This window comes from Chrysemys picta, chromosome 2 (genome assembly GCF_011386835.1).
Source record: "Chrysemys picta bellii isolate R12L10 chromosome 2, ASM1138683v2, whole genome shotgun sequence".
In the NCBI taxonomy this organism is placed as follows: Eukaryota; Metazoa; Chordata; order Testudines; family Emydidae; genus Chrysemys; species Chrysemys picta.
In genome coordinates this window covers 24,339,617-24,360,305 of record NC_088792.1, presented here as the reverse complement: position 1 = coordinate 24,360,305, position 20,689 = coordinate 24,339,617, and the positions used below count along the sequence as shown (strand labels likewise).

Genomic DNA, 20,689 nt, shown 5'->3' with positions numbered 1-20,689 from the left:
AAGCTAGGCTAAATTTGATCCAGTCTCTGTAAGTGTGAAAGGATCCATTATTGCTGCTTAGAGCATCCAGACAGTCTAGCTTAAAGAACTGAAACGGAGGCTCTTGGCACCATAATATATTCATTATTTTTTCCCATGTGAACGTTATCTTTGGCAGAAGACATTATTTGTCTATCAGGATTTTATCCTGCCATCTGTTCTTATAGTGTCTGGGCACCTTCCATAGGAAGCCATAGCAAAGTTCTTAGTGGATTTCCTGCAGTCACTGGTTCTTGTCCCATTTCTGAGTAAAAACTCTATTTGGGGTAGAGTTTTTGGTTTTGAATGTTTTAGAGCCTATTCAGTATTTTTAAAATTATTTATTTATTTTTTGGTAGGATGGGTATGTCAGTGTTGTGTCATTCTTACAACAGGCTTTTATGAAGAGGAGGGTTTGCAGCATTTCCTAAATACAGTCAGTCTGGATTGACTTGCTCTCTTATGCAGGTTTCTTCCACATCTGAATCCCATGACTGATAAACAGGAAAGACAGGGATTTTGTTATCAAAAAGTTTACTGGCAGCAATCTGTAACAGCACAGAATTAGGTATATCTATCACAGCGAGCTAATACACCTCTATCCTGATATAACGCTGTCCTCAGGAGCCAAAAAATCTTACCGCGTTATAGGTGAACCCGCTTTACATCAAACTTGCTTTGATCCGTCAGAGTGCGCAGCCCTGCACCCCGCCCCGCCCCCAAGCACTGCTTTACCGCGTTCTATCCAAATTCATGTTATATCGGGTCGTGTTATATAGGGGTAGAGGTGTACTATTCCTTAAGTAATATGTCAAGTATTTTAAAGATTTTTTTAACAAGTCAGGTAAAGGGCTTCTGGGGACAAGTATCATTTGTATAGTTACATAAACATCATCTGGTTTCTTACAGAATATGACTCATTTTGTCTTTTAATAGATCCTCCCTGGAGTTCGCATCATTATTGCTAATCCTGAAACAAAGGGACCCTTAGGGGATTCTCATCTTGGTGAGGTGAGTCACAAAAATTGCCCCTTGTAATGAATTAAATTACAGGAGCAAAAGCCACTTTACACTGTATTAGTGGCTTCCTTAAATAAATATAAAGATATGCCAAGCTCATAAATATCTGTAGACCACACAGCTTTATAATGTGTGAAGTTAACAGTAAAAGAGTTGCTGTTGCTGTTAAAAACCTTTTCCTTGTTGAACTTCAAAAATATCAGTATCTCTTTAAGAAAAGCACGGAGACCTTTTTTAAAATAACCGTTTTTTTTCCATCTACATTTTCTACTTGTCTTATTACTTCTGACACGGAGTAAAGGATATTTCTTTGATTAGTCTAACTTCAGCTACATGGAGTTCCTATATTCTTTTTATGATCACTATAACCTAAAATGTTCTGTTTAATATAGTTTAGCAAAGCTGTACACATTTCCTGCTTATTTCATGTTTCACAGAATAATAAAATTGAACTTAACGTTTTATTTTCAATGAGCAAATAAAGATTTCAATGTATGAAATAATTTGTACGGTCATGATTAAAATTACAGTACAACTTCTGAGAATATATAATCTTTCTGAAAAAAATGAGTTCATGAAATCCCAGTGTTTTATGCTAAGGCTGGAGTAAAATATTTTGGCTAAAAAAATCCTGTCAGTGCCCTTTTCATTATTCCGAAAAAGGTAATTTGTATAGCTTAGTACTGCCTTGCCTGTCTCTCATGAGTTGTTGTGAAGCTATCTTTAATATTTTGAAGATTAAAAGTGCTTTGTAAGTACTAAGCGCTATTATTGGTTGATAACTAAGGGGCACGCTCACCAAAGTAATCTTATTGGGTGAGTTTCTGGCCCCTAGGCTTTTTACCAAATGAAAAGACCAGGGCAGTGTAAACAGTCTTAGATCAAGCTGGGGCAGAATTTCCCCAGCACAGACACTGTGAAAGACCTGTCTATAAAGCTGTCATCAAAGGACCGCCCTCAAAGTGCTAGTGTAGCAGGCATGAGTGGAAGGGGCATGTTGGGGCAGCATCACAGAACACAGCACTGTGGAAATCCTGGGTAGCACTGCAGCCCATAGTACAATCCTATGAGACTGATAGAAATTAGACAGTTCTGGGGGCTTGTCTAAGTTATGCCAGGAGCCTCTTGACCCCTCAGAGCAGCCCAAGACCAGGAGGATGCAAAGGCTAGACGCCACTTCCCTGAGGTGTGAGGCCGGTCTGCACCTTTAAAAGCATAGAACCTCACGCATTGACTTCAGCAAAGCTACTCATGTGTAAAGCGAGCAGGATTTGGCCCTCAAATAAGTATAGAAATAAGGTGAGTGTTGAATCAGAAATCATGCTAAAAGGTACTATAGAAATATCTAGTTATGATTAAAAACAGATGCAAGAATTTTCAAGAATTCTTCACCCTGGATAGATACTTTAATTAATGCCAGTCTAATTGCTTTTAACTTAGATATGGGTTCACAGTGCTCATAATGCCAGTGGGTATTTTACCATATATGGAGATGAATCCCTGCAATCAGATCACTTTAATTCAAGACTCAGCTTTGGAGACACACAGACTATTTGGGCTCGGACTGGCTATTTGGGGTTCTTGAGGAGAACAGAACTTACTGATGCAAATGGAGGTAAGACCACTAGTTCCATTTATAAATGTCTGTTTATACATAGCTTTGAAAGTGCTATAAAGTTGTTCACTCACATGTAGCCTGGTCTGTTGCATCAATATTCACCATTAAATGCTCAATAAGAAAATAAAACAGTGGAACAAGATGCCTGCCAAAAAATAACTACCTGGTTATATTCCTTTTGTTACATGTGTGCTTTTGTATGTTTTCTATACACACTGTAAGCTCCCTGAGGAAGAGACCTTCTGATTCCATATACAAAATGTCTCTAATGCTTTTCGTCTGGAAAAAATATTAATATTCTTACATGTTTTGCTCCACTGCTGCAATTGGATCTGCATGAACAGATCCTTGCTTATGGAACACTGCGGCAGGATTGGGGCTTGGGCTTTTTGTGAAGACACCCTCATTTAGTAATCCTGTTTCTGTGAAGTTGTTAATAAAAATGGTCCTACTTTTGAACTCACCCTGTCTTTAAGAACTGTAGGAGCAAATAATAAAAATGTACTATAAGCTCTAGCTTGTAAATGAAGTTACAGGGAATATTTTGTTTTCTATCAGGGAAGCACAGGGCCATATTAATCACTAGTGACATACCCTATCTTTTGTCAATATACAGTATAAGCAAACAAATACTGTGAGGCAAAAGAGAGTGAGTGTGGCTGAAATTCTCTGATTGGGAAATTACTCTGACTTGCAAAATATAGAGTCTGGCTGTGATGGGAGCTGAAATTGCTAGTGAAGTATCATTTCAGGTGTATCAATAGTGTTCACAGTGCCACTATTAAGAATGAATTGAATCTGTTTGAATTAGGGCTGTCAAGTGATTAAAAAAAATAATCGTGATTAATCGCACTGTTGAACAGTAATAGAATACTATTTATTTAAAATGTTTTGGATGTTTTCTACATTTTCAAATATATTGATTTCAATTACAACACAGAATACAAAGTGTCAAGTGCTCACTTTATATTTATTTTTTATTACAAATATGTGCACTATAAAAAACAAAAGAAATGTTATTTTTTAATTCACCTAATACAAGTACTGTAGTGCAATCTCTTTATCCTGAAAGTTGAACTTACAAATGTAGAATTATGTACAAAAAAAAACTGCATTGAAAAATAAAACAATGTAAAACTTTAGCGCCTACAAGTTTACTCAGTCCTACTTCTTGTTGAGCCAGTCACTCAGACAAACAAGTTTGCTTATAATTTGCAGGAGATAATGCTGCCCGCTTCTTGTTTACAATATCACCTGAAAGTGAGAACAGGCGTTCACATGGCACTGTTGTAGCCGGCGCCGCAAGATATTTATGTGGTATGTTCATTTTCATCATCTGAGTCAGATGCCACCAGTAGAAGGTTGATTTTCTTTTTTGGTGGTTTGGGTTCTGTATTCTCCGCATAGGAATGTTGCTCTTTTAAGACTTCTGAAAGCATGCTCCACACCTCGACCCTCTCAGATTTTGGACGGCACTTCAGATTCTTAAACCTTAGGTTGAGTGACGTAGCTATTTTTAGAAATCTCATATTGGTACCTTCTTTGCATTTTGTGAAATCTGCAGTAATAATGTTGGTAAATCAAACAACATGTGATGGGTCATCATCTGAGACTGCTATAACATGAAATATATGGCAGAATGCGGGTAAAACAGAGTAGGAGGCATACAATTCTCCTCCAAGGACTTCAGTCACAAATTTAATTAACACATTATTTTTTAATGAGCATCATCAGCATGAAAGCATGTCCTCTGGAATGGTGCCCGAAGCATGAAGGGGCATAAGGATGTTTAGCATATCTGGCACGTAAATACCTTGCAAAACCGGCTACAAAAGTGCCATGCGAACGCCTGTTCTCACTTTCAGATGACATTGTAAATAAGAAGGAGGCAGCATTATCTCCCGTAAATGTAAATAAACTTGCTTCTCTTCGCAATTGGGTGAACAAGAAGTAGGACTGAGTGGACTTGTAGGCTCTAAAGTTTTACATTATTTTGTTTTTGAGTGCAGTTATGTAACAAAAAAAATCTACATTTGTAAGTTATACTGTCACTATAGAGATCGCACTACAGTACTTGTATGAGGTGAATTGAAAAATAATATTTATTTATCATTTTTACAGTGCAAATATTTGTAATAAAAATAATAATGTAAAGTGAGCACTGTACACTTTGTATTCTGTGTTGTAATTGAAATCAATATATTTGAAAATGTAGAAAAATATCCAAAATCTTTAATACATTTCAATTGGTATTCTATTGTTTAACAGTGCAATTAATCGCGATTAAATTGTTAATTGCAATTAATTTTTTTAATTAATCGACAGCCCTAATTTGAATAGAACCTAGTCAGATGAATTTAATAAGTCTGAAGCCCTCTTTATAATTGCTGTGCATTAAAATTACTGTCCAGTTCCTCATATTTAGATCCTCCTAAAGGCATTTAATCTTATAAAGCATTTTTTGGGATTTTCTCACTTTATTAATTATTTTATCCAGGAAAATGCCCTGAAGCTATAAGGGGTCCAAGAAGCAGCAGGAATTCTTACTCTGAGAGAATAGTAACAGAGTGTTTTCTAGTCTTTCATTTCCAGTGGAATAAATCCTCCCATGAAGTAATAGTGGCACACCTCCTCTCTCCTTCCTTTCTAAACTCCCTCTTCAGAAGGACAAGTCCCTTTTCTACATAGCGTCTGGGAGATGTCTTCATTGAGACTTAAACGCCATTGCCACAACCAATATATTTTCTCATATGAGTGACATATGTTCCTTTATGATAAGCTTAAGATCCCAGAAGAACTCTCATCTCAGTCTAGGGGTTGTCGTTGTTTTTTTTGTCTTATCTCTAGTTGATAAAAATTCATGCTACAAACATAGTTTTGTCTTAATCAGTTATTTGATATCAAGAATATAACATGGATTATTTCAGCATCATAGGCAGACACCATAGTGGTTTAAGCTACCAGATTTGAAATTTTCAAGCTGTAAGACAGACAGATTCAAATCCCAGAAGGGTCAGTTTCACTCATTATCCTTCAAAGGCAGATAAACAGAATGCCATACAAGTCGCTCTGTCTGCTCTACATTCATAAGAATAGAGGTTTGATCTGGTGTCGGCTAAAAATTTCTTCTTCTCCCATATTGTGCTCAGCAACCTGATTAGCTGCTGCCCTCCATCGCACATTGCATTTCGGTAATAGTGAATGTATATAACTTGTAAAGTGCTTTGGATCTTCTGAAATTCAAGGATACTTTATAAATGGAATGTTGTTATTTTACTAATGTGGATATTTTTATAATTTATTTAATATAGTAGAGATTTAAGTCATTGCTTTTCCCTCTCTGTAACTAGAGCGACATGATGCACTTTATGTTGTGGGTGCACTAGATGAAGCCATGGAGTTACGAGGGATGAGATATCATCCAATTGATATTGAGACATCAGTAATTAGAGCACACAAGAGCATCACAGAATGGTGAGTGTTGTGAAACATTGTGAATCTTGTATCAAACTCTAGCCTGTAAGATGTTTTCTGTGTTTTTGCTTGGATAGTGCAGTTGATTCAGGAAATATACCAGTGTTCCAAGAGTTTATAACTTGACCATAAATTATACACTCTCTAAGCTAAAACTTGGCATGAGCCGCTTTTATCAGGAAGGACAATTTTCTTTACTCTTTTTGTTTTCTAAGAAACATGTAACATGATGTTTGGTGGTAATGGTGGGGTATGGTTTTATTCTGAGTTATTTTTAGCAGTGGGGTTTGGAAGCTTAGCTGTTTGTTTTCTTTCTTCAATCTTTTTGGGAATTCCTTTAGAAAGCAACATAGCAAGTTAGTTTCATTATGGAGCTGAGACCAATTATTGATTAAATATCAAGATGCTGAGTTAGTGTTTATCTGCTTTTCCTACGGGTTTGTACAACACAATTCTTAGCATTTATATATTGTGTGAGTAATTGGTTGCAAGGGGCCAATACTATACTTGCAGAAAATATTGTATAAAGGCATTCGGTAAAATTTTCAAAAGTGCCTTTGTCCCATTGACTTTCAGTGAGATTTAGGTGTTTTTCAAAAACTTCACCCATTTTCAGTATATATTTCACTTTCTGCCTAGCCTCTTCTAGACTTAGGACATTAATTTTACATCTACTGATCAAAACAGATCTCTTGCTCATTATATTTCTCGATATTTTCAATAATAATGGGGACAGGCGTGCCTTTGCAGTGGAATTTAGACAGGTGACTCTGGAGAGTGGGTAGGCAGATGGCTACTGTGGATAGCTGGTATTTATTTGTATATTTTATATCTTGTAAAAAATCAAAATTGCAATCCAGTTGTGCTGATAGTTAGTATGCGTATCCACATCCTATCACTGCAGCCGTGGTCTGTCCTCCCCTGCTCCTTTATCCACTTCTTGCACCTTGTCTTAATTCTGGCCTCAGTCCTGTAATCAGCTCTATGTAAGCGAAGACTTGCATGGATCCTATTGATGATCACGCTCTTATTATGTAAGATTTTCAGAGTTGGGACCAGATCTTTCATATATCTGTCTGGGGCCTGTCACAATGGGACCATGGCCCTCATTGGGTGGTGCCATAATACAAATAACAATTTAACAGTTACGACAGAGTGCACTTTATAGGCTAATAAGGGTATTTTATTAAACCATTGGATGTGTATCTTATTATAAAATGCAACTTTCGCTAATTGAACTGCAGGATGCAAATGAACTAAACATTATTCTAATTATCAGTCACAATCTTTATGACCCTCTTAATTGTTTCCTCCTTGTAAGAAAAATGTCTTCCTGTCAAAATACCAACACAGAGAGGGGAAAACTCAACAAAGCAGTAGAACACCCTGGATTACAGATGTGAAAAAGGACTGTATGGTTGTTTAATTTAAAACAGGTTTAAAATATTGATGGATTTTACTTATCATAAAATGCAGCAGGCAGGATTTTAATTGTACTGAGGCTTCATTCGTCAAAAAACCTCAATGGAATTATGGTAACGTAATTCACAGTTGCCATCTCCTTACTTCTTATTTCTCCATGGCTCAGGCACCACTATGGATTGGCCTACATGTAATGTGTCTATGTAGAGTTAAATGTTATAGAGATGAGATCGCAGATCTGAGGTTTGCGATGTAAGTGAGATGTCTTTCTCCCTCCCCCCCTTAAAGTCCACCAAAAGATTTTATCTGCCTCAAAACAGTTAGGTTAATACCTAGGCTGAGGTAGAACTTACAGACAAAATTTGAATTTACGTGGACAAAGCGTTCGTGAATTAGAACACCTTTAAAATAATGGTGTCCACCAGAAGTCTAGAAGTCCTCTAACGTTGTTTTAGCACTTTCAAGCAATGGAACAGAAGAGAGACAACTTAAAAATCTCCTCTTCCCTAGCTGAGATCTAGTGCTCTGCACCAAAGTGTAGTTCAGTAAAGTCAACATTCAAGAGTTGCCAATGCTTGAAATAGTAAACTGAGACTTTTAGATCCACCTCAGAGAGATGAATGTCCATTGATTGAAGTTATTGGGAACTTGCTATCCACATCGCTTAGGTAACTTTGAAACCTCAGGCACAAGCTCTTTGTTGATTAATCAGAAGTGCTACAGACTGATGGGAGCAGCAGATGGTGACTGGGGAGATGAATTCTTCATTCCCCAAGTTTGCTGCATGGAACTGGGTGAACAGGCTGGGAGGGACCTCTAGGTATGCTGGTCCCTTCAGCCACCAGTCCTCAACCAGTGCCCTCCCTCTGCGTAGGCCTTGTGAGATGCACAGGAGAACCCCTGTCCTGCACACCTCATAAGGACTTTCAATATGCAACATTGCCAAGAACAGGACTGGGGCTGGGGAGAAGCAGCTCATTAGGGATAATCCTTAGCAACCATCTTCCGCTGTCCAGAGACATCTGATGGAGTGGAGACTTCATTCCCTATTCCTTGATGCCTGCATAGGAGGCTCCAAGGAAGAGAGACTCCCTCCCCAGCTGCTTCCTTAGCCCAAGGAAGGGATGCTGGTGGAGTGAGTAATCCTTTCCCATCACTGTAGCTCCTAGGCCTGGTCTACACTTTAAAAGTTTTGCCAGCATGGCTAGGTCTGTCAGGGGTGTGATTTTCCCACCTCCCACCCAAACCAGCAAGACTATGACAGCAAAAGAGCTAGTGTATGGAACTAGTTTAACTCTTGCTGTTATAAGCTGATATCCACTGGGGGAGGAGAATGTGCCAATATAGCTCTATGCCAGAAAATTCTTTCAAGACTAGACAAGGCCTCGGTCGATTCTTCAGTCCCCTCAAAGCAGTCTGAGAAGCCATAGTAGTCTCACTCGGGCATCTGAAGGTTTATTGGATAAGAGGAGAGGTCCCAGGGAATGCTTCATCCTTTATCTCCTGAGGCGCTGCAAAAACCTTTGCTTGGATCCCAGGAAATAGCAGGAGGTAGCCAGAGGGAGCAGCATTGGATTTCTTCAATCTCCAGCTCCCCCACTATTGGGGTCAGGAAGCCTCAGGATGCACGTCAGTGTAGTAGAGGGAGAATATTCCTCATATCTCTACTGCCCCCCCTTTCCCTCAAACCTCCTCTCCTGCATTTCTCTCCCTCCACCCCCATGAATGTAATGATGGAGAGCCCCAGTCCTGTAATCATTAGGTTGACAGAATGGGAGCTCCACTCCTACACACCACCTGTGTTCTGCAGGGGTGCAGCATGAGCTCCTGACATGCAGAACTGTGAAGAATTTTAATTTCCTTGTGAGGGCCTTTAAGACCTTTGTAACCTCAGAACTTGCCTCACCAGGATGGCAGGTGGAGACTGTGGTTGGCAGGAGTCTTTGCAGCCAGCAAACTAAGGGGTTGTTTTGTCCCCTTGACTCTCCCAGAATCTATAGGAAGAGTTCCTTTCCAGAGGCCATTTCTAGACAAGGAAATTCCCTTACACAAACCTTCAAGACTGCAGACACAAGAGTGTGTGTTTATTACCTTTCAAGAACACATTAGAATAAACAATAAACACACACAACAAAACACTAGAAACAAAGGCATTTCAGAGTTAAAGTTGCATTTTCACAGCAAGTAAACCCAAATAATCACCACCATCTACCCACTACCCAGTAGAGTTAAGACTGTTTTAGAAAATATTCCAAATACTATTTTTACAACTCTGCTTAAGGAAATTGGTGCTCACTGGGACACCTTTAAGTCAGTTAAGAAAGTTGGTACCGTGTTGATTTGATTTATGACCCAGCTGTCCAAATTTCATTGATGAGTATCTGGTCTGGACAGTTATTTTAGATTTGCCATTTCTCCTGATAATTCCAGTAGTATGAAATTCACAGTTTGTGACTGTGATGGAATGTAAGGGCCCCACACAGTTGAAGAAGGGACCAGAGAGGCCAAGATGGCAGGGCTAGGTCCACCCCTCCCATCCTGTCAATCATTCATAGAATCATAGCACTGGAAGGGACCTCGAGAGGTCATCTAGTCTAGTCCCCTGAACTCGTGGCAGGACTAAGTATTATCTAGACCATCTCTGACAGGTGTTAGTCAAACCTGCTCTTAAAAATCTCCAGTGATGGAGATTCCACAACCTCCCTAGACAATTTATTCCAGTTCTCAGCCACCCTGACAGTTAAGAAGTTTTTCCTAATGTTCGACCTAAACGTCCCTTGCTGCAATTTAAGCCCATTGCTTCTTGTCCTATCCTCAGAAACTAAGGATGCGGAAGCCTTTAAAAGGAAGGAAAGTGCAGTTAGGGGGGGAAGGAGCCGGATTGCCCTATGCAGTAGACTGCAGAGCAACACCTGAAGCTGAAGAGGGAACTTCTAAGCAGGAGACCTTCACACCAACCCTGGGCAGAGTACAGTGGAACCCCAGGGTAAGCTAGACAGACTAAGCCTGCCTCAGAGACCCAGCCAGAGCAATTTCCCCAAACTCATTATATCGGGGCTGGATCATTGGCAGCACTGATCATTGGACTCACCACCCCACCCCCCTCCCCTCTTTGCAGGGACTACAGGGAGGGAGTATCCCTGAGTGTGTGGGGGTTTGTGGCTTTTGTTTTTATCCCCCCCAACTAGAGAGAATTTAGGAGGCTCTCAAAGGGAAGAGCTTCCCTTGCAAATAGTAGGGAAGTGGGGCCTGTGTTGTGACCGCCCAGTGTGGATAACTGCTCAGGGTCCCCCTCAAGCATGCCCCACCCCCTTAGAGAGGAACCACTAAAGACACTGTTTCAGTGGCCACCTGTATTTAACATGTAATGTTAAAGAATGCCAAAGAATGTCACCATAATCCATTTCTGTCTTGATCCCTGACCTAGCTATGCATCAATGTAGGCAAAACTTGCATTTTGAAAACGTTTTTAATAATGTAAGAAACCTTAAGGAATTATGTATGTGCTTGTAATTTAATTAAGAATACACAGTGCTGCCTCATTTAAACTTCTAACCCTGGAAAGAGGAACAGAGCGTATGTCTTCATTGCATTTGAAAGGAAGTGGCATTCCCTCTGTGCACAATGACAAAAAGTATAAACCTACAGGAAGCATTTTGGATGCATTTTGAAATAAGTTGTTATAGCTCAATTCCTTCTGAAGCGTTACGGCCACTTACTGGTACTTCCTGATGAGGTTAGTGCGATGGAATATTGCTGGCTTTGCAGGAGGGGAGTAGTTTCCAACTCATTGGCTTTTGCTGTGTCTACAGAGCATGACTCTGGCTTGTGGAAATGCAAACTTCATGGGTTCCTCATTTTTTTTTCCAACTCAAGAATTCTAAAAAGCAAATATGTATTCAAAACACTGATACATGTCTGCAACTTTTACGTGACTTTAAAGGGCCTCTGTGTGGAATGCATAAATATAATATGATCCTTGACTGTACAGAGAGGTGTCTGTCACCAGCAAGTTCTAGACATTGCATTTGAAATGAGGTTCCAGCATCCCAAGCTCCATTCTGTTTTAATTCATTGTCTAGAAAAACAATGCCAGGGAAATTTTCAAATTACATTCCAAAGGGTCTGAACTATTGCAAATGTTTAGGCTTAACTGTTAGTTTTTTTGTTTTGTTTTTTAGAAAGCCCCAGTAAATCAAATGGAAATAGACCCTTTCCTGCTTTCCGAGAGTCAGTCAGGATTGTGTACCAGGAAAATTGCACCGTCATGAAGCTTACATGTAGTGCTGCTCGATAGACTCCCTCTGTTAAATAGTTCAGTTAAAATAGCTTCCAAACAAAATTCTGCTCGTAAAAGAGCCAGTGTTTCTGATCTGTCTGGGGAAATAAGGTTTCTTCTGTCTTCCTCTGTTTCAAAAACTAGAAATCTAAACAAACTGCCCTTTTCTACTGCATACTCAATCCCTGGTTGTTCCTGAACATCAGAGCATTATCTAATTAAAGCATTAAAATAGGGTTACCATATTTTAAGTGTCCAAAAAGAGGACACTCCACAGGCTCCAGCCCCGCCCCAACTCCGCCCCTTCCCCGCCCCAGCCCCAGCCCCGCCCCTTCCCGGCCCCGCCCCCTCCCCTGCTTCCCGCAAACATTTGATTCGCGGGAAGCCTGAAGCAGCAGGCAAGCTGGGGCGGGGAGGCGCGGCCCAGTCCGGCCCCCCCCCCGGCGGCCGGCCAGCCCAGTCCAAGAGGCTCTGGCCCCGGCGTCTCCCGCCCGGCTTGGCTCGGGCCCTGGGGCGCCGGGTGCCGGCCCCTGGCCGAGGACCACCGGCCCAGCCACCGCACCGCCGGCCCGGCCCCGCACCGCTGGCCTCAGCCCAGCCCCCGGGCCCGCACCGCTGGCCACCAGCTAAGCACCCCCGGCCCCAGCACCACCGCCCCCTGCTGAGCACCATCGGCCCCAGCCCCCGGCTCCGCACCGCTGGCCCCGGCCGAACACCGCCGGCCCCAGCTCGGTCCCCGGCCGAACACCGCCGGCCCCCGGCTCCGCACCACCGACCCCAGCCCGGTCCCCGGCTCCGCACCGCCAGCCCCAGCCCGGTCCCCGGCTCCGCACCGCCAGCCCCAGCCCGGTCCCCGGCCGAACACCGCCGGCCGCAGCCCGGCCCCCGGCTGAACACCACCGGCCCCGGGCCCCACACCGCCGGCTCCGGCCTCGGCGGCTCTGGCCCCGCACCGCCGGCCCCCAACCCCCGGCCCGGGCCCCAGCCCCGCACCGCCAGCCCCGGCCAAGCACCGCCCAGCCCCACACTGCCGGCCCCAGCGGCTCCGGCCCCCGGCCGAGCACCGCCGGTCCCTCCCTCCCTATTTTCCCGGACATGTCTGGCTTTTTGGGATTTCCTCCCAGACGGGGATTTGAAACCCAAGAAGCTGGTCATGTCCGGGAAAATCCGTACGTATGGTAACCCTAATTAAAATAATATTTAGAACTCGACCCTTACAACTGAAAACGTCAGTAATTCATACTGTAGTTGTGGTTAGCCTTAGCCTGCTCTACTGTAATCTACAGATGGCCCTGGAGATACTGCAACATCTTAATGTAGCAAGTGGCCAAGGAATTTTAACCTTGCTGTTTTCAAGCATAGGAAGTAAAGTAAAGAAGGGGGGAAAGCTGTGAGATCTAGCTACTTCCCCAGGAAGGCCACCCTGGAAGGTGTAAACCAGAATGTCATTATTATTTTAAAGTAACTTTCTTTTGAATTTCTTGTTGCAAATGTAAATTTAGGTCATCTGAACGCTAAGGTGTTTCTAAGCAATCCATCAATGTTCCTGTCCTGCTTGTGACTTGTGTCCAGCCTGTCTGCTTGTGTCCACTGACTTTCCAAGCCAATAAGCGCAAAAGAATTTAATCCAACAAAACTTTGTGGGGTTTAAAAACAAATATTTTTAAATACATCTCTCCTGAAAGATACTCTTATAAACTTTAGGATAAAGCACATGTTCTAAATTCTGGGCATGGATGGATAATTGTGTGTGTTCTGCAGTTTTCAAAATACCCGTATTTTCAGAGTTTTAAAATTTGATGGGACAACGGCACTCTGAATTGGAGTGTTGACCTCAGGATGAAATACAGTTGCATACTCCTGGGGCTCAGTGAGATTCTAGAGAATCTTCACCTGATTGTACATGGCTGGCAGTAGGTAATGCAATTTAAGAAATTAGTACACAAGTCTACTACAGTAAGGGAATAAAAGGTCAGTACTGCAGGTGGAATAAGTAACTGCTGTGGGGGCAGTACTTAACCTTACTGCACTATATTCTCCCTGGCTAATGGACACTGTAACAGTGGTACTCTAGCACTGCTACGGTCAGAGGGTCCAGCTGATGACAGTCTTCTGGCATAGTCAATATCCTGGCACAACAGCTCCTGCTATTGACCCCTCTCTGTGTGGATCTAGGTGTGGAAGGTGTGTGTATTTGCAGCCAAAGATAAGAGATGCTGTAGTTCAGGGAGGAGGGATAGCTCAGTGGTTTGAGCATTGGCCTGTTAAACCCAGGGTTGTGAGTTCAATCTTTGAGGGGGCCACCTAGGGATCTGGGGCAAAAATCTGTCAAGGAGGGTACTTGGTTCTGCTGTGAAGGCAGGGGACTGGATTTGATGACCTTTCAAGGTCCCTTCCAGTTCTATGAGATAGGTATATCTCCATATTAAAAAGCCACAAGATACTGGGTTTGATGTACAAATTACCCAGTCGAAATTCTATAATCTGTGTTCTGCAACAGGTCAGACTAAGAGCATGTCCATACAGAGAGTCAGGCTATGTCTAACCTTGGAGTTAGTGATGTGCTTCCCATAACTGGACCCTGTGGATACATGCTCGGGACAGCTAGCTTATGCCACCACTCGCTATTTTTAGCACTCTAGCTCAATGAGAGCTAGCGTACGTCTACGTGAGCTGGGAATCATACCCCCAACTCCACGTGTAGATGTAAGTCTCAGTGTGCAGCAAGCTGGGGTGTAAATCTACAGTACTCTAGCCTGCCGTGCACTGTCTGTGTGGGCCCTGACACTTAGTGCTCTTCGACCTGAACTTTTCTAGAACTTTTAGTGCACAGTAGCCAGGTAGCGTGGCATACTAGACTGCTGTAAACTTACACCCTAGCTTCCCACGTACCAACTCTCCAAAGAGACAAGCTTACTTACAAGCTTAAAATCTGTGCATAGTGTGAGACTGCATCATGTTGGAGCCTCAAATCTGCAGCTCCAGTGGGACTTCTGAGGCTGTGGAGGAGTTTGGGATGGGATGGAGGGAAGAACATGCCAACGTGCCGGAACTCTCCCCTTCCGTGCTCAAATGTGGAGGGAAAGAATGGGCCCTTAATTGTTATGCTCTCTTTGTGTGAAATAAAACATGACATTTAAACCTTAGCTAGAAAATAAATGAGACATCACTAGCATTTAGTGCTGTATGTAAAAGTGTAGCTGTCACTCCCTTCGCTTTTCTCAACAAGATACCCCAGATGCTAACAGGACTGTTTGTGTCTCTACCTGTGAATGAATTCTCCCCCAGTCTGTGATACCCATATGGAAAGCAGCCAGGAAGTGCAGTATATTTGAAACACCCACTGTGGATAAAACATGGATGTGTCAGACTGGGAGGAAAACTCAGAACGCTTCTAATAATTGTTTTTTGTGTATTCTAGTGCGGTGTTTACCTGGACAAATCTGTTGGTCGTTGTAGTTGAGCTGGATGGATCAGAGCAAGAAGCCTTGGACCTGGTTCCTTTAGTCACCAATGTAGTCCTGGAAGAACACTATCTGATTGTAGGAGTGGTGGTGGTAGTGGACATTGGTGTAATTCCTATCAACTCCCGTGGAGAGAAACAACGTATGCACCTACGAGATGGATTTTTGGCAGACCAGCTAGATCCCATCTATGTGGCCTACAACATGTAGTCTTGTATCTTAAGGCTTCCATGGACTTTACTATAGATGTATAAAAATTTTTGGTGTCCACTAAAAATGTGCAGATAAGAGGGTGATACTCATCAGAATGAAACTGTATCTATTATGACTTTTCAAAGCAGTCACGGTTTGCAGGAAATAAAATGTGAAATGTGTTTTCTTTTACCACTAAATTTTAACACAGAAGGACTAAGGAGTACTGCCCTTCAGTTTGTCGGAAAAGCCCATTTTAGGTTTTTTTTACTTATTGGATGAAACTGCTTTCTGAGTAAACGTGGCTTTGTATTTTATGTTGAGTAAAGCTGAAGTAGCTAATTTTTTTATTCTGCCCTCCAAGTGGATTCTTTTTAACAATTTATATACGATGACAAAGAATTATGTTCAGTTGTTTTTGATGCGTCATAAAAAAATTTACAAATACAGATCCATTACTAATTTAAGCCATTTTAGATCCCACCATTTTAGGAAACTATGTAGAGGTACGAGGAAAATGCCCAAAATAGCACCTTCCAATTAGAGTTCTAGCAGTTTTCTCTGTCAGAGATGTCGAAAGCACAAAGGCCAAAGAGCCTTTGATACTAGTGTTAGAGTGGAAGAAATTTATAAATAAGGTGTATTTCGGCAATGAACTTGCAAATATCTTTGTACTAAACTAAAAAGATAAAATAAGTTAACTACTTCTTCTGTAATTATGTACAAAATGTTTAATTTATTTTGATCTCTTTAGAAGTATAAAAGAAAAAACATTCAAGAATATTAATCTCTTGTAATGTTTGCTAATATAAAAACAAAGTGTTGTATTATCTTGAGTGGATAGTATCACATCAAATATATATATATGAAATATAAATTCACTAATGACAAAAAAGATTTTAAAGTTTAAAATGCAGTACTTGTCACTTGCATGGTATCTCCCACTGTAGATAACCAAATGTTACTCACCATTTTTTTGAGAAAAAGCAATCCTGGATTGCTAAGTATCCCTGTCTAAAAAAAAATCCTCTAGATACCAGCAAGTGGAATTATTGCTGCCTTTAAGGCGGTGAATGAATTTAAAACTAAAAATGCACTATACGATTTTTTTTTCTTTGCCATGGAGTCAACAATAAATATTTGTGCTGGCATGTGCATACACTTGTTAGACTTTAGAAAAGGCAGGTTGAAGAATAGCACTGTTTTGTAGCTGCATAACTTTGTTGCACAATTTTTTTCATCATTTTAGTTGGTGTTTTTGTTGTGATAAGGAAAGGTTTTTGGTGGTTATTTGCATAGAGTTATCAATTTGCCTCTCAGCTGGTCCACGTAGCTTGGTGGCTAATACATCCAGTTTACACTTATAGAAAACTATTGTTTTAATGGTCTTTAATTTATTCTTCAACAGAGAATAACATATAGTCATTACGATTGATTTAGCACAAATTGTGCAACTGCTAACGAGTCCCTAGACCAAGTGAACTAACAGAGGAACTGAACTGCCTGTTTTAAGGAACTGAGTCCCAAGGTCTCAGAACTGAGGCCATCAATAGGGAACAGTAGGAAAACATTTATCACAGCTGCCTTTATTTTACCGCCTTTGGGTAAACTAGATCTTCAATTTCCCGTTCCGGTGTCTTTATTTCCTTTAACTTTCATAGTCCCTTCATTCCTTTGTAACCGAGTTGACCTGTGTGTGATCAAGAGTGGGGTTTACCAGCAGCAGTCCAAGAATGCTTTTCTTAATGTCCAAAATATGTTCAAGTGTTGACTCTCATTACCAGATATGCATGACTAAAGTTGTTGCAGGGCAAACGTAATCATTTTTATAACACGTATAAGGGACGTATTTTGTCTGCCTTTGGAAAATATCTATGGCAATGGACCCCTGCTAATGATAGTTTTGTTTGGCTTCTAAGACACAGTGTTGGTTGTTTAAAATCTCTTTAAAAAATAGGGACATTTTAGTCTGCATGTACAGTACAGAGCATCTTACTATGTAAGACTTGTTTTATTTCAACCACTCTCAGATTTCACTGTCCTGTGAATATTTCTACTCATGCTCTGAAGAGCAATCCTTATATTCTCTCACTCTTTTTCTGCTCCCAGAAAGAATAAAATCCATTCTTAATGGCAAGTTATTGTAAGGCTTCGAAAAGATGTTGATTGATTACAACCATAATTGCAGCGTGTGAACTAACTCGTGAAGTCCTGCTATTGCTGATCTCAGTACTGCAAAACAAATTTAGCTGTCATTTACAACATCACTTTAACCTTCACCAAGTCAACATCACATTCATAGGAAAAACAACTGCAAATGCAGTTGTGAAACACAGTTAATAACAGATCTCTTCTGCGCCCTGTCATCCGTGGTTGTTAAATTCTGAGTTAAAAGAAGTGATAAACTGAATTTCTAGTTTGGTTATGCAAGCAAAAGGAAGGAAACACTTAAGTACCATCAGACTGAGCAATAAAGAAGGATCGTTCTGTATTAGAAATTGTACTGTAGATAAACCATTCATGAGAATGTATAAAATGTTTGTCTTGTGACCTTGTGCTTTTGAAGTCAGACAAAACCATGTAATCAATTTGATGCACATGCACAAAAAAGAGGGTACACAATGAACATTTAAACACAAAACTAATCAAACAGGAGCAGATTCCTCATGGTGCTTGTTTATTATATATATTTAATCCTGCTTGACACTTTACCCAAGGGAAGACTGTCCCTTTTATCAGTTGAATGTTAGCAGCGTTATTTCATAGAGTGTGGTGACTGGTTAGAGAAATTCATGTAACTCAGCCAATCACAGTTTAACAAAAGTTTTTATGTGCAAAGGACAGCAACCTTCTTGTATGTTAAACCACCAGTACGCTTTGTACATCTGTGATAACGCCTGTTTTATATTCAAATGAACAAATAAAAGCTTTTATTTTTGTTGCTCTGAAAATAGCAGTTTCTTAATTAGTCATCTAAAAATGAGGTTTCCGAATCCACATGGGTTCTATGGAAGAATACTGATAGCTATATTGTAATTTTATTTTGTTTACCTCTCTTGTTGCATAATTTATTAGTAAGATCATTATACTTTTAACAATGTTTAAATACTGGTGTGAGCATTTATTGCTAAAAGACTTTCATATGGCAACAAATGTTTTATGTGAAATGTTTTTTTTAATTCTTTTTAATATATTTAAATATACTGTTCACATTTTTGCTGAAAGTGTAAAGATTATTGTAAGCTTGGTAACATTTTGTGAGAAGCAATAACAAGCATTAGTACTGTAAAACTCCTCAAATTTGTCACATCACTTTTGTTGCAAGGAATTGCTACTAGCATATTTCAGATAAGTCACTGTTAAGTTATTCCTCTAGGTGTTTTAAATCTTTTCTTGAACTCTCTGAGACAGTGTGAAAATATAGTACATGGGTAACTGGTATGAATCAACTATATAAGGAGAGAACCTCTAAATAGCTCACAAATGTTTTGGATTATCTCATTGTAGCATTGAGAACAACAATGTCACTATTATTTCAGTTCGTCCTCTCAAAATAATTCAATGGTTTGGAAGCTTCCCTACTCATGACCAATAGTTTCTGGCTTTGGAAACCAGTTGCTTGTTCTTGTATTCAGACAGGAACCTCCTAAGTCCCTCACCTACTCCTTGTCTTCAAGATTTGACTTTGGATGGATGAAACATTCCAGTCAGCATTTGTTTAGGAGCCTAAGTGAAAAGTTGAGTGGGTTAAATCCAGTTCTTAATAGATACGTGTTTATGAATGGGAACCCTGGAAGTAGTTTCAACAGGCAGACGTGATCATCCATGAGAGTGATTTCCTCCAGTTTAAGGTTGCGGCAGAGTTGGGGAACTTGCACTGGGAAGGGAAGTTATGGTATAGAAATTTGCACTGTCACCAGCCATACTACAGCTAATGTGCTTCATTTTCCAAGGCTTGTCCATTGTCAAGGCTCCTTCCCCACTCTGAACTTTAGGGTACAGATGTGGGGGCCTGCATGAAAACTTCTAAGCTTAACTACCAGCTTAGATCTGGTCCGCTGCCACCACTCCCAGAGGACCCCCCTTTAGCCTTAGGTTCAAAGTTACAGCAAACAGAGGTAAACACCCTAGCAAAAGGTACATTTACAAGTTGAGAGAACAAAGATAAAACTAACACGCCTTGCCTGGCTGTACTTACAAGTTTGAAATATGAGAGAATTGTTCAGAAACATTTGGAGAGCCTGGATTGATGTCTGGTCCCTCTTAGTCCCAAGAGCGAACTCTCCCCAAAACAAAGAGCACAAACAAAAGCCTTCCCCCCACCAAGATTTGAAAGTATCTTGTCCTCTTATTGGTCCTTTGGGTCAGGTGTCGGCCAGGTTACCTGAGCTTCTTAACCATTTACAGGTAAAAGGATTTTGGAGTCTCTGGCCAGGAGGGATTTTATAGTATTGTACACAGGAGGGCTGTTACCCTTCCCTTTATAGTTATGACATCCATCCACTATATTCTCAGGATTAGCACATCAGCACCATTTCAAGATACTTCTCTGAAGGATAGCCTCATGCAGTTCAGAGTCTTATTTATGTCAGGATCCTGTGGACTGCACCTCTCCAGTCTTGCCCAGAATACTCTTATCAATTCATTTCCATGCATTTTTTGTGGCACTCACCCTCATATTCTAATGTTTCATTACAAATCAACCCTACTTCACTGCAGCACAATACAATGCATGGCACTAGCTAAAAAAGGTCACAAGAACAGCGGCTACATCTTCATTGTATTCTAGGTTGGCAAGGTTGCTTAAAAGCTATGGTTCTATTGTGTACTGGGTTTTATGCACTCTGAAACATAAAGTCCTTGCCCCAGGGAGCTTACACTACAAATAAAAAAAAAGGCAAATCAGTTGTGAAGCATACTGAGGAGGGATAGCTCAATGGTTTGAGCATTGGCCTGCTAAACCCAGGGTTGTGAGTTCAATCCTTGAGGGGGCCACTTGGGGATCTGGGGCAAAACCAGTACTTGGTCCTGCTAGTGAAGGCAGGGGGCTGGACTCGATGACCTTTCAAGGTCCCTTCCAGTTCTAGGAGATGGGATATCTCCATTAATTTATATTTAATTTATATTTATAATATACCCTTTACCAGATAATAATCTGAATCCAAAGGTGTAAAGTTACTTTCTTTAATGTCATGCTTTGGT

At 40.9% G+C, this 20,689-nt stretch overlaps 1 protein-coding gene across 23 annotated transcripts in view; it reads left to right on the top strand.

Moving 5' to 3' along the window:
* DIP2C (disco interacting protein 2 homolog C) overlaps positions 1-18,438 on the top strand; it is a 472,758-nt gene extending 454,320 nt beyond the window's left edge. For 18 of the 23 annotated variants that reach the window (XM_005308091.5, XM_042858891.2, XM_005308087.5 and 15 more), the window contains 4 exons: positions 955-1,029; positions 2,479-2,653; positions 6,007-6,130; positions 15,253-18,438. In XM_005308091.5, coding sequence (XP_005308148.1) covers positions 955-1,029; positions 2,479-2,653; positions 6,007-6,130; positions 15,253-15,505 — 627 coding nt within the window. In that variant the 3' untranslated portion in view covers positions 15,506-18,438. Of the gene's footprint in view, positions 1-954; positions 1,030-2,175; positions 2,338-2,478; positions 2,654-6,006; positions 6,131-7,451; positions 7,567-15,252 lie in introns of those variants that run through there. The other 5 variants (XR_010598212.1, XR_010598211.1, XR_010598210.1 and 2 more) reach the window with 5 other exon arrangements.
* The last annotated feature ends 2,251 nt before the right edge of the window (positions 18,439-20,689 follow it).